The sequence below is a fragment of the Neomonachus schauinslandi genome, chromosome 10, assembly GCF_002201575.2.
Source record: "Neomonachus schauinslandi chromosome 10, ASM220157v2, whole genome shotgun sequence".
In the NCBI taxonomy this organism is placed as follows: Eukaryota; Metazoa; Chordata; class Mammalia; order Carnivora; family Phocidae; genus Neomonachus; species Neomonachus schauinslandi.
Genome location: NC_058412.1, coordinates 93564106 through 93577734, shown reverse-complemented (window position 1 = coordinate 93577734; position 13629 = coordinate 93564106). Strand labels below are relative to the sequence as shown.

The following is a 13629-nucleotide window of genomic DNA, read 5'->3' as shown; positions in this document are numbered from 1 at the left end:
AATAAATAAATAAATAAATAAATAAATAAATAAATAAATAAATAAATAAATAAATAAGGTAAACAGACGGCGAAGCTTCCTTTCACCTGTGGGGTTTTGATATAAGAAGTAGAAATGTGCCTTCTGTTTGTTCTTTTCAGCCCCAAATTGAAGCATCTTCCCTTAGATGGTTCAAAGGCTTCCCTGTCCTGTGTTCATCTAACTGGCAAGTTCTGCTCTGGTTTGACAAGACTTTTTATTTATCAGTGTGTACTTTACTTTATTCCAAGATGTTTGACTTAAATATTTGATAAGATGATGAAAAACATTTTAAAGTTATACCTGCTTCTGAGAACTCATGGTTATCTTTCTGAAGCTATTCTGGTCAAAGCATATTTGATGGAAAGGAATATAAATCCACCCAAACTACTTGAGAAAAGGGAACATTTATTGGCAAGATATAAGATGTGTTGAACCTTGGCACTGCCAGGCCTGGTGGGAACTATAAGGCCAATGGCCTGAGGTCAAGACTGAGTTGCACATGTGCATTCTCCCTTCCTGGCCCACTGTGTACTGGTAGCCCCTCATATCTGCTCACTCAGGATATATGCTAATCATAAATTGAGCTGGCATATGGCTCCAAATCCAGTGTTTAAGCATAAGCACCTACCCTGTGACGCTCAGCTCAAAATCTTGAATGGAAAATTCTACTTCATCTGAGAACAGCCAATGAAATACCAGCGTGGGTCAGTTGTAACATGACTGGTCCGATCAGCTGAGGGGATGGGGTGGGCAGAATCACTCACATTGCTTATCAGGCAAACATGGGCAGGGCAGGTGCTCTACGAGGGGTGTGGGTGGGTCAGGCAGGGCATGTGAGTGAGGGGAGCAGATCCACGGGCACTGGAGAACCAGAAGAGCTTATATCCCATCCAAAGAGAACACTCAGAGTCGGCCAGTTGTGGCCATGCTGGAATGATAGCTCAGTGTGACCAGAGAAGCTACATATCTACATTTTATGCAAAAAATGTCCTGATTTTTAAAAAGTGGCCATTGTAGCAGCCACTGTCAAGCCCTTCCCATATCCCTTGAGTACTTAACATTTCCATGCAGGCTGGCCTGATTTCCAACTGCCAACTTTGCCTAAGGTCTCTCTTTGGCCACTAGAGCCCATTCTACCCACACTAGGGTCATGGTGGAAATACTGGTGAATTAAGGCTTCCTGAGGGCAGCTTTCAACCAGTGACTGGGGGCAGTTGGACGTTTCCTCAGCTCCCTTGTCGCTCAGTTGAGACTACTCTGAGGTATGGTCTATACTGGCTTCCAGAGTTCTCCAGAAGAGTTGAAGTCCAGTTGCCCAGTGGCTACGTGCTTGGTCTTGTACTTTGTATTGGCTGCTCTTCTTCCCCAGATCACTTCCCCTCCCCAACTAGTGTTTCTTGAAGGTACCTCCAATAAATTACTTGGACATGAATTGTTGACTTAGGGTCTCTGGAGACCATTCATTCAAACTTTTTTTTAAAGTGTATTACTTAATCTGTTATATCTTCAGTGTAGACTCAATTCAAGAGCTGCTAGGTTATAAACCTCCAATTAAAATTAACTACCTACACAAAATTAACCACCATACACTTTTTACCATCATGGCCAGAGAGCCTTAGAAAAGAAAGTTCTAAACTCAGGTGCTCACAGGTTGGCACATAAACCCTGAGGAAGACCTAGAGTGTATGGCTCCCTGTCTATGGCCCCCTTTGGGTTAAGAGCCACTGTGGCTTATGAGGCTTCCTCATTGTGTACGTGAAGTCACTGCACAGATGTGCAGTGTGTGTTACCACTTACCACGTAGAGCTTTTCAAGTGAGGAGGTTGAAAAGACACATACTTTTGAAATGCCGAAAGAGAGCAGCCTGGGAGGTAAGCACCCCCTCTCCTTTCTCAGCCCTGTTCCAGGTGGGCAGAGTGCACCAGCCTTGAGGACTGAGCCATGCTCGAGAGAAGCACTCATTCAAGGGAGGAATAGGGATCTCTTCAGGGATATGGAAGAAGGGGAAGCAGGAAGCTAATTCTTGAATGGTCCAAGGGGTAAAATGAGGGCATTGGGTGGAAGGTGAGAGAGGCAGTTTCCCACCCAAGAAAAGCAGGAATTTCTTGCCAGTTGAGCTGCCCACCTGTTGCCCAAGATGGCATGCATTGCCGTTGGTGAAATCCACACTTTGGCCACGTGGGCACCAGCAAAGCTAATGCAGCATGGATATAGCGAGAGTCTCCGTGAGGCACCAGTTTTCCAAGGATGGAAGGGGTAGACCGCCAGTGGAATTAGCCCCATTGTCAGGCCAGTCTTATGAGTGGCAGAAATGCTCCTTGCTGAAGAAAAAGAAAAAATTATTTTATGATCCTTGGTTACTTTGGGGAAAATTGAGGTACTGAACATTGTTCCCAGTTCTATTTAAAAACACAGTTACTAGGGGCACCTGGTTGGCTCAGTCAGTGAAGAGTCCAACTCTTGATTTTGGCTCAGGTCATGATCTCAGGGTCATGAGATTGAGCCCCACATTGGGCTCTGCACTCAGAGGGGAGTCTGCTTGAGATTCTCTCTGTCCCTCTCCCTCTGCCCTACCCCACCCCCCACGCTTGTGCTCTCTCTCTCTCAAAAAATAAATCTTTAAAAAAATGAAATAAAGAATAAAAACACAGTTATTAGTAAGAGGACTGGGAGTACAGCTTTTTGCTTCTGATTTATTCCCACAATTTGGTTTCTTTTTTCAATGAAATAAATTCATAATCTTAAAACTGTTTTAGAAAAAGTTTGACTATCAACTGAGGGAAAAGCAGTGCTGGACAGTGATACAAAATGCTTAAAGAAAAACATTTTTAAAAATTCACATAATTTGAAAAAAAAAATTCATGTAATTTGAATTGTTAACCCAGAGCCTGGAATAGAGCTTTTTCTGTCCAGCTTGTAAAATCCCTGGTAATACAAAGATAATTATGGAAATATTCAGAGACCTTCCCTGGATCCAGACACAGAGCCACCCCACTAGCTTTCACCTCTTAGTAACGGTGAAAAGCATTCAAAAGACAGACGTGCTGTCGTCAGAGTGACGTAAGGAACTGGGCAAAACAGGTGATGTGCATTTCTTGGGATTGGCCTTGACCTGACAGATTCCCAGGGGTGAGTCACTTTCTCCTTCTTCAGTCAGTTTGGCTGTAAAATAATTATAATAACGAGATCTTGTTTACTAAGAGCTGAAGTCCACTTTGCCTCGTCTCATTTGGCTGCTAGGAGGGAGAAGAAAGGTAGTGATTAGAAGGCTTTTGTGGCCAACTGTCAACGGCAGCTTGGCGTTGAGAACCTATGCCTTGAAGAGGCGAAGGCTCTTGTAAATCGGACTTGTGAGTTGTGGGTGCCAGTTTAAGTCCCTCTGCTTCTCCTGTGGGTCTGCACTTGTGACCTGAGGCAAATAAGTAGGAAGGGTAGTTGGACTAAATAAATGGAGGGGGGACGAGGAGGGCAGGGGAGGAAGGAGGCTACACCCTGGACCCTCCTGTCTTGCCAAGATCTGGCCCGTGGCCAAGGAGAGCAAAAGCGGCCAGAGTGCCAGTGGCTCAACCCAGCCCCACTGGTCAGTGACCTGGAAGCTAGGCACTTGGTGTCCCTCTCCCTGTGCCCAGCCTGCAGCCAGGGTCTGGGCGGTGGTGCCTCCGTGCCCGTCCTCAGTGGCTCGCAGTAGAATGCACTGGACAGCCATCCCGGAGCCCTGCCAGGCCACTCAGTGAGTCCTCTACGCTGAAAATTCAGGATGGACCTTCACCTCAGCAGTGGCTCTTGGGGCCACATGAAAAGCCACAGCTAGGTTTACTCTCAAGTGGCAGAGGCTGGTGTTTCTGAGAGAGAGGAATATTCACTTCCTGCCTTTGTCCTTTAGCTGACTGGAGCAACCCGCTTCGTTTACATTCCTTCAGTGGTGTTATTGAAAAGGCTTGGCAGCTTCAAAATGTTTGCAGTGTCCCATTAGGGCTTTTTTTTTTCCTCCCACTATTTTTTTTTTTTTTTTTTTTTTTTTTGCTAGCTTTTAGCTAGCATCTAGAAAGATCCACTGGATGGACGTGATGGGCTCATTTTTCAAGAATCCACTTTACCCTTCAGGGAATCCAGGAAAGGAGCAAGCTCCCAACATATAAATCTGGAGGAATTTTACAACCTCTCAAACTACTGCATCTTTTTTTGTTTCTCTGTCTAGCCTGTTACTGGGGGGGTTTTAGGACTGAACTGCTGGTGTAACCCCTTGGGGGTAAGGAGGGGTGGGGAACCATGAATGGAAAGAAGTTGTCCTTTTAAGTTAGATTAAAATTTCTGTCCATATTGAGTTAAGGTGTTAGAGGTTATGGTTTGGGAAGGGAACTATTGCTACAACAGGAAGGACCTTAGGCCAGAACTCTTGGGCCCTAAGAACTGAATTTTTTAAAATGAAGGTAATCAATGATGTGCTGTCCACTTGGATTTCCTTCAGTGGGAAGGACCCGCTGTTGTGCTTGCCCACCTGCTCTTATCACCTGCTGTCATCTCCCTCCTGGAGCAGCCTTTTGAAGAAGGAGGGAGGTGACCTGCATTTGTTGGAGAAATGTGATAGGTCTGTCTGCCCCGTGCACACGGAATCCAAACTGGCTGTTTCACTGAGGACCGCTGGAGTTTGAAGCACATGCAGGCGATTTTCAGGCAGCTAATTAAACTGGTAAACTTCTGGAATCCAAACCGCTCTGTTGCTATAGGCAAAATTCCCTGCCTGTCATGGCTCATCAGAAGGGGTTTGTCTGTGGAAATCTTCTGAACGGAACAGAGAGACTTAGGTCTGGCTGAGGAATGAAGTCTTGGCTCTTACCAGAAAGCTCTTTAACTGCTGTACGATGTCAAATCCCTCACTGAGAAAACGTCTGAAAGGAAAAGAATTTTAGGGTTGGTTTCAAGAAATGTTTTTTTTTTTTTAAATGTGTGTAGTTCTGCATCGAAACAGTTAATCATTTGCTCCCCAAGGTTATGGTGTGGCTCCCATTCCCCTCTTGGTTCTGAACACAGCACTGTGTTTTCATTCTGGAGTTGCTCCAATCTGTCGATTTTGCTAATAAGTGGTGAACTTCAAAGGCCTTGGAGCTGGGGCTCCATTCAGCTGCTGAGTCCGAGAACCTGAAGCTTTGGAGTCAGCAGAATTGCAAAGGAAAGCTCACCAGTCTTCTCAGGAGGTTTTGGAGCATTGGCCTTCATCCCAGCAGGATTGCAAGTGGAAAGAAACACAGGGAAGGCATCTCCAAACCTTTAAAGTGACCGAGCCATGGAGAAAGGACTAAAATAGGTGAAGGTTCCAGAAAGAGGGATGGGTGTGCACTGCATTACTATCTTCCTAGACGGGATTCCACAGATCAATGGAGCCCACTATGAATGTGAACACTGAGGCTAATCTTGGGGCCAAAATGAGCCCCTTTCCAAAGACCATTACTCGCTAATGCGTATGTAGTTCTCTGCTAAGTAATTATGCCTTTCCACTTGTTGAAAAGTCTCTTTGGAGCTGCTGACTCTCTGTCCCCCAGCTAATAATGAAACAGCTCTAGCAAACTGGCACCAGCGACTGTGGCTTCCATGTCTCCCCACCCCACCCCCGCAGTTGAACCCCTTTTAATATTCCTTAATGTGATGTGACATGTTTTCACTTTATTGTCCTTATACCGACCGTGTTGGTCATGGTGAGGACGAGCTTTATCTTGGGCAGGTTATGGTGAGCGGGAGAGCAGTTTTGTTTTTGTTTTTTTTTTTTTTCTTTTTTTTGGGAGAGCAGTTTTATATTCGCTCCTGGTCCAGCCTCCCTGGGTAAGGAAGGTTTGGGGATGCGCCCCCAGGTCTTCGATGCATGCTGGCTGGGATGAGACCAGCTGCTTGGGTGTGTATGTATTTTACTTAGAAGTGGACGCTGCAGGCTTTGTAGCCAGGAGGGAGGCTTATCGGGTTTCGATGCTCAAGTGAGGGAAATTCCAAGCTGAAATGGCCACAGTTATGATTCAGAATCATATCATGCCTTTAAATTTTTCTCTACATTCCAAAGTGCCCCGCCCCCCTCCCCTTGGGTTATCATGGAGCTGTTTCTGGGCTGTTTCTTATACAAACTAATCTCTGTAAACAGGGACACAGGATTTCACCCCCATCTTTGATTTCTAGGGAGAAAATAAAGGGATTTATTCCCAGTGCCCTTGTGTTGACCCTTGCCTGGGGGAGAGGGCTAGCAGAGCTGATGATGACCTCATCCCATTCCAGCAGGATTTCCTGGGACATGCAGGGCCTCATTCTTCTGCTGTCCGTCTGTGTTCAGCCACATTAAGTCCATAAGCTTCGGAGCAGATTACCGTGACATCTAATATTGGTCCCTTTAGGACTCGAGCATGAGGTCAAGCAAACACACAAAGCAATCATTATCCTTTCCGCAGTGCCAGAGACCTTCTGCGTCAGCTGGAGGAGCGGGAGGTGGGGCAGTGAGGTGGGGCACAGACTAGGAACTGTGCTGTCTGGGGCAGGAAATCAGCCTGAAAGAGGATGGAAGGGTTTTGGTGGGAAATAAATGGCACTGTGTTGTTGACGGAAAAAGATCTTGGCAGGACCGTTGTTGTGAGTGTTCTGTGGCTTAGAAAGGAATTTCCTAGAGGCTGGACTAACCATTAAAAATGTCTCTACCTTCAGGAGTCCCGGGCGTGCAGTAGAGTGTCGCAGGGGGAGATGTCAGCTTGGACCATGGGTGCCCGCGGTCTGGACAAGCGAGGAAGTTTCTTTAAGGTAAAAGGAAGCCTTGATTGGATTGCTAATTTTGCCGGGCTGCGTGGGGAGCTGTGGAGGGAAGGCTGCTCTGAGCCTGCTATGGCAGGGGGGGCAGCTCGCCTGAACCCAGCTGCTAGCTGTTACCGGGTTTACTGGTGTTTTGGTGACTTAGGGCTTCCAAGACAGGCCCAGGACCCAGGAGCTGCGAGATGACACCCTGTGTAAAACAGTTGAGGCAATCTTTGTCAACTGCTCAGCTAGCTGGATGGGTTTTAATATAGAAGCTGGAATTTGCCTTCCAGAGAATCGATGCTGTAGGCAAGTGTGTTTCACACTTTGCTTGATTGTATGAGTCACTTAAGTCCTCATTAAAAAACAGCCACAAAGAACAGATTCCCAGGTCTCACCCTAGACTGATTGAATGTTATTTGTTGCTGTATTTTATCAAATACCTAGAGGCCCGTTGTGATCAGGCAAGAGAGAACCAAAGCATCATGATTGCAACTGTACCACATTCCTATTTGGATATTGATGTGAATTGGTTAAAATTACCTTGCTAGCTTAATGAGTGAGACAAGATTCTAAATGGCTGTTTGATACGCTCTGTGTCTGTATGTTGTAAATTAAGACTTGGCAGTCATTTCAAATTTGCAATTGGGAATTCATTTCTTCTTTATGGCTTTTACTTTGTATCCTTTCACTCACCCTCAAAGTAACACCTACTGTAGAACATTTGGAAAACCCAGAATCATGTAAATGAGTAGAAAAATGGAGGTCAAATGTGCATTTCAAATCTGTCATAGGCAGGCGTTCAAGCACCAGATCTTTTTCCTCAAAGGAGGAATGATATAGGGGCCTCTTAATTACCAAGGAAAACTGACAATGTTTACTAATTATCCCATCCTGATGGGTTGTAAGTATGTATTAACTTGCATTTATATGCTTCCCACTTGCAAAACACTAAACCTGATTTATTGTATCAATTTTGGACTCCAAAGAAATCCACCAGAAGAGCCTGTTGATACAGCAAAGCTAAATTCAATCAGCTGACCACTGTGAGGCCAGACATCACCTGGACACAGTTGCATTGGTGTGCAGGTGGGACTGCAGGAGGCATCTTTGATAGGGTTTACAGGTCTGGGCACACACCCTTGGAGCTGCATTTTTCAAGGCAGAGAATTGATCCGGTTTCAGCAGAGTATGTGACATCATAGTTCAGGATTGGTGGATTCAGCAAGACAATGGTCTTGAATAGAATCTTGGCGAGTTAACTACTGTTTGATAAGCAAGCTTTTCCCAGGTGAGCAAACTGTTTGCCAGGACAAATTGTTTTGTAGGAATTTCCTGCAGCAAACAGTAAAGTGATTTATTGGTTTAAAGTCTTAACATCCTGGGCAAGAATATCCTGGAAGAAATAGTTCTGTTGACACAGATGGTCTCCATTCTCTGTCCTCATAGTTCAGTGATGTGGACTTAGCAGTCTCCGTTCTTTATCCATTTACCCAAGTTTGAATCAAACCTGTACAGAATCCACCCACATGAGCCAGACGAGGGGCTCATCACGTCCCCTGTAGACCAGGCACTAAACCCACCAGGCTCCTGACTCATCTCCAGTTCCTCAATCCTGTCTTATGCAGAGATACTTATTTCATCCTGGTCGAAGGGACGAGCCCACCCCGCTCCTTAACCAAGGCACTGCCTACATCATCTTAAGTACTGGCTAGTCTGCAACTACCACCTTACGCTCAGGATGCACGTGGTGGGGGGGGGGGCGGCGGGGGTTGAATCTGACATAGCAGTTGGATTTTATAGCCGTAGCAAGAGGAGAAAATCAAGTATGGTCAAAATTACCTTTGGAAAATTCCTGAGAGAGGGTCCCCAGTGGACTCACTCAATACTACCTATTAAGTCCATGGTAGTCAGTGTGTCCTGCAGGCCTGGGGAAAATCTTTTTTTTAATTTTTTTTTTCAGTTGGACAGCAGGTAAAGCAGTGAACTTGAATTTCTGGGCTGTGTCCTATGAAAGAATCAATCAGGCAAGAGGTGAGAGGCCTGCCTGACCCCGTCGAGGACAAGTCCTGCTTCATCTTCCCTGAGTCAGATGCCCTTGAGGAAATTGTTGGCAAAGTGGCTTATACTATTTAACTTGGTATTGTCTTTCTTCTTAATTTTCTTTTTTCCGGAGCTTAAATTGTTTAATTTGTTTAAGTTACATACTCCAAGTAAATGATATAGTTACTTTGTGCTTCTTTCCTTTCTCTTCTTTATAGACACTGTTATTTTTCACTATGGCTAGTCCATAATTAATGATGGAATACTATTATTATTAGTTATTATAATAGTAAATAAATATTATTGATGATTTCATGATTTAGGCATGGAGTTATCTGTAAGGATGAAGTCAGCTGCCCTTTGGACATTTAATGCTGACTCTTTGGAGGTTCGTCTTAAAAATGCTAGGATGGAGTTCAGTTTGCTGGGATGATTTGTTGCTCAGCACCTTCTGGGACCCATTGGTTCTTCTTTTACTTTTCATGCTTTATATCAATTCACATTTATCAAGCATCTGTGATCAGCCAGGCTCTGTACTAGTCACTAGGGAGAGAAAAACCAGAAGTGATCCCTGACTCCATGGAGCTTTCAGTCTTGTAGCAAATAAATGTATTGATCAAATAATCACAATGCTAAACAGATAATAATATCAAAAGAGAAAACAGGGGCACCTGGGTGGCTCAGATGGTTAAGCGTCTGCCTTTGACTCAGGGTCATGATCCCAGGGTCCTGGGATTGAGCCCCATGTCTAGCTCCTAGCTCAGCGGGGAGCCTGCTTCTCCCTCTGCCTCTGCCTCTCCCCCTGCTCATGCTCTCTCTCTCTCTCTGTATCTGTGTGTCTTGAACGAATAAATAAAATCTTTTATAAAAAAAAAAAGAGAGAGAGAAAACAGTGCTTCATGTGAGACGTACAAGGGGCTCTGAGAACGTATAACTCTGAGAATATTCCAGAGAAATCTTCCCTGAGGAAGTGTCCTTTGATTTGAGAGTTGAGGTTGACTCCCTATTATCTTGGAAGGTGGGGTAAGGCACCCTTGTGTCTTGCAACTTATCTGAGTCATTTCCGTGAGCCAGGACAGATAGGAAACCACAAATCAAAGCTTGCCACCAGTGGTTAGTGACTCTGGTTTAAAAACACAAGTTGGGTAGGGGAAGATAATGATGAAAAAGAGGTCTGGTGATTGTTTTTCAATTATCTATACTTCACACACAATCACATGAGCCCTAATAACCAAGAAATGGATAATATGCATGTGGAATTCAGCTGTGAGCCAAGAATGTCACCAAGTATTCTCATGCTTCCTGAAATTGTCCTATCCGGTTATAGGGCATTGTTGGTGTATGTGAAGAACAGCATGGCAGGAATATAAGAGAGTCATTCCAAAATTTAGCTCTACCCCACCTCCCTACATAATATGGAGTCAACCTCAGCTTGCAAATCAAAGGCCACTTTCTCAGGAAAGATTTCTCTGGAATGCCACATTGGGTTACATATTCTCAGAGCCCCATTTACTTCTCACATGAAGCACTTGTTTGACAATGTCCCATGGTTATTGTTCATGCGGAATCATATCCCAGAAGCCTGGCCCCAAAAGTCCTATACTGGACAAACACATTTTCCACAGTCCTTCCTAGCACCATCGTGAATTTTCCTCACCCACTGGTGAGAAATGCATCTTCCTGCTCTACAAGGTGTCTATGAAAACCTATAGGGGGAGGCAGGTGATGCCCTGGACAAAGCAGCCAAAGGTATCCACACCTCACTATAGAAGTTGACGCCCATTGCTGTCAGATTTCCAGGGTGTGTTGCATGAAAGAGGAAGTCATCATCTAGGTTGGCAAAGCTCTAGGGGGTCCTGCACTAGCAGAGAAGCTCACAATCAGGTTTGATCCCTCCTTTTCCGAATTCCACAGCTTCCCCCGAGCCACCCCCACCCCCACCCCATGTGGGTGCCCAGTGCTGGCAGATTCCTCTCAAGTCACCAAAATCCTCACCCTCCTCCCTCCCCTACCTCCACCTCCCCACTTCCCTTCTCCTTCTTTCATATTGGGGCACTACAGAGGATGCTCATAATCTATCTGCAGGACCACCCAATGTATTCGGTGTATTTGTTTGTTTCCAAACCATTCCATTCATCCACTCCAAGCTGGGCCCAGGACCAGGTCTGCCCTCTTCACCTTGATATTCTAGATCTTCCAGTTATGCTTCCCCCCTCTACCTCCACTGGCCCTGCCACTGTGCCATCCTGGGTCTGCTCCTGTGGTACAGACCTGCCAATGCCCAGACTCCAGTCTTTGTCTGTACTTCCTCCTCCCACCTCTCCCTGCTGGGCTCCCAGCTGCCCTTCCAGGCTGACATAGACGCACTTTACCCACAGACGAAGGAACTCACATGGTCTGAGCTGGCATCTACCTTTATTTTTGTCTGAAGATAAAATTGTGGTAGAAGGCCTAGCGGTGGCCCCAGCGTAGGACCAGGAAGTAAACTTCCATCCATAACTTGACCTCTGCCATGAGCAATTTGCTCTGTCCTTTTGTTGCTGTGTCCCTGACCCCGAAGGGGAGCCTCTATAGTAGAGAATGATTCCAGAAGTGGGCCAGTGTGTACTGCCCACTTGACAGTCTGATTTCTTCCAGGAATGCCTGGGCGAGCCTGTCCTGTGCCACCTACAAGTTAGTAGAGTTCTCTGTTCCTCAGGTTCCCAGCCTTTCTTTGCCTCTGGGACAGGGGAGCTGTTGGTCTTAACTGACCAGGACGAAATGTGTTTTGATGACAGGGACCCTGCCCTCCTGTGCCTTCCAACTGCCCATTCTGTAGGGAGATGCCCTGAACCGGGCTCACAAACCAGCTGGCCGGTTGCGAGGGCCCAGCTCAGCAGCAGAGTCTAAGTTTGAGAAATCCTCTTTTGGTCATTTGGAATGGTTTGGATAACAGGTGCATCATGTGTGTCTTTCAGATGGTCCAGAGAAGCCATAGAAGGGAGTTCTCTGGCACCATAAAGAATAGAGTGTGACGAGTTTTGAGGAGACCTGATTGCTAAAATCTGACTCTACAACCAGATAAACCAGGGGTGATGATTCTCTTCACCCCGACTCCCTTCCCTTCACTATTAGTCCCTCCTGAGCATTGGAGAAGTTATCTCTTTTCAGAAATTCTGTCTGCAGGCAGATTTTCAATCATCCAGAATGGGCACAACCTCACACCTTGGGTGTCAGTGATTTCCTCACATTCACATTTCCAGACTACTCTCAGTGTCATTTCTTTGCCCAGGACAGCAATTCACTGTTGTGCGACAGGGGACAGAGATAGCGGGGGCTTGGAGAATAATGGATGGAACCCAAATCACATTTTAGTCAGTAATTTCAGGGAACAAATCCTTTCATGGATTGGTGGACGCTTAAAAGCCAAAGGTATGAGTGCCATGCCCTTGATCTCCTAGCCTGCACCCCGGGCCGTGAATAGACATCACCTCACAGGCCAGGCATCCAGGGAGGGATGGTGCCGCAGCCCGCAATCAGGAAAGGACTAGGCACTGTGGTGAAAACAAAACAGAGATTAGAGATTCGGTCAGAGTAGATGACGTATTGATAATTATTCATAATAATATTGCAGAGCAGAGCTGACGTCAGTATTTGGTGTATCTTTTGTTTTCCACAAATAAAATTCTTCCTGGACACTTACACTTGGAGTGTATTTCTACACTTCGTAGAAATACAAAGCCAGCTACAGGGGTTGTTCTAAATGTTCTAGTAGCTACATTAAAAAAAAAAGTGAAATTGATTTTAATAATATATTTTCTTTAACTTAGTGTATCTAAAATATTATCATGTAAGTATCTAATCAATATAAGAGTATTAATCAGATATTTTACTTTTTTTTTTTTTTTGGTACCATGCCTTTAAAACCCAGTATGTATTTTACACTGAGCACGTTTTGATTCAGACTAGCCATAGTTCAAGTGCTCAGTCACCACATGTGGCTGGTGGCTGCCTTAGTGGACAGTGGAGAGTTACATTTTATCTTGTCTGAAGTGCTTCCTGTTACAGATGGGTAAACTGAGGCCCGGGGAGGTTGAAGTGCGGCAGGTTAGTCTATAGGAGGGATGGGAACTGGACCTGGCCTGACTTTCTCCTGAGGCACCCTGCCCTCTGGAGCCCCACCCCTTGAGGGGTCCACTGTAATCCTTTTCCTCCTACTCCAGTGAGATTTCCCAGGAAACTCCTTCTGGAGAGGTCACAGGGACAGGGACCTCTCTCTCTGGAAGAGCGGTTGGCTTTTTCTGGATTCACATGCGCGTCTCTCACCATCTGCTCCGGATCCCTCCAGGACACACACCAGTCCCTCAGGGCGTGACTTTCTAGGAATGTCATGAATTTACTTATTGGACAGCGTTTCCCATTTGTGTTTTCAAAAAGCAATGGATTTCAGGTTTTATGGGGTAGTCTTTCCAGCACATTTTGGCCATTCATTTCTGATACTAAATATTGCCTTTGGGATTGCAATACACTCTCACTTGCTTTAAGGAACTTTGCTTTTTTGTAAAGTCAGGAGTAAAATAGATTTCACTGGTTCTCCTCAACCATGTATTTCTCCAGGCTTACTTGTAACTCTGAGGGTTCATTATTAGGGAGTTGCCAAAGAAGGGGATGTAGATTTAAAGGACTGTTATGTCAATGTATAATTTTCAAAAAGTTAAAACAGGACTCTCATACAATATAGAATGAACATCTGTCAACACTTTATTCACCCCATGCATGAAACCAGGAAACAAGCATCAAGCTGGTTCAAAGAACATTTTGACA

General features: G+C 45.3%; 1 protein-coding gene across 2 annotated transcripts in view; it reads left to right on the top strand.

The window, feature by feature from the left end:
* Positions 1-6538: 6538 nt before the first annotated feature.
* RIN2 (Ras and Rab interactor 2) overlaps positions 6539-13629 on the top strand; it is a 109546-nt gene continuing 102455 nt past the window's right edge. For both annotated transcript variants that reach the window (XM_021700698.1, XM_021700700.1), the window contains exons 1-2: positions 6539-6569; positions 6700-6792. In XM_021700698.1, coding sequence (XP_021556373.1) covers positions 6736-6792 — 57 coding nt within the window. In that variant the 5' untranslated portion in view covers positions 6539-6569; positions 6700-6735. The remainder of the gene's footprint in view (positions 6570-6699; positions 6793-13629) is intronic.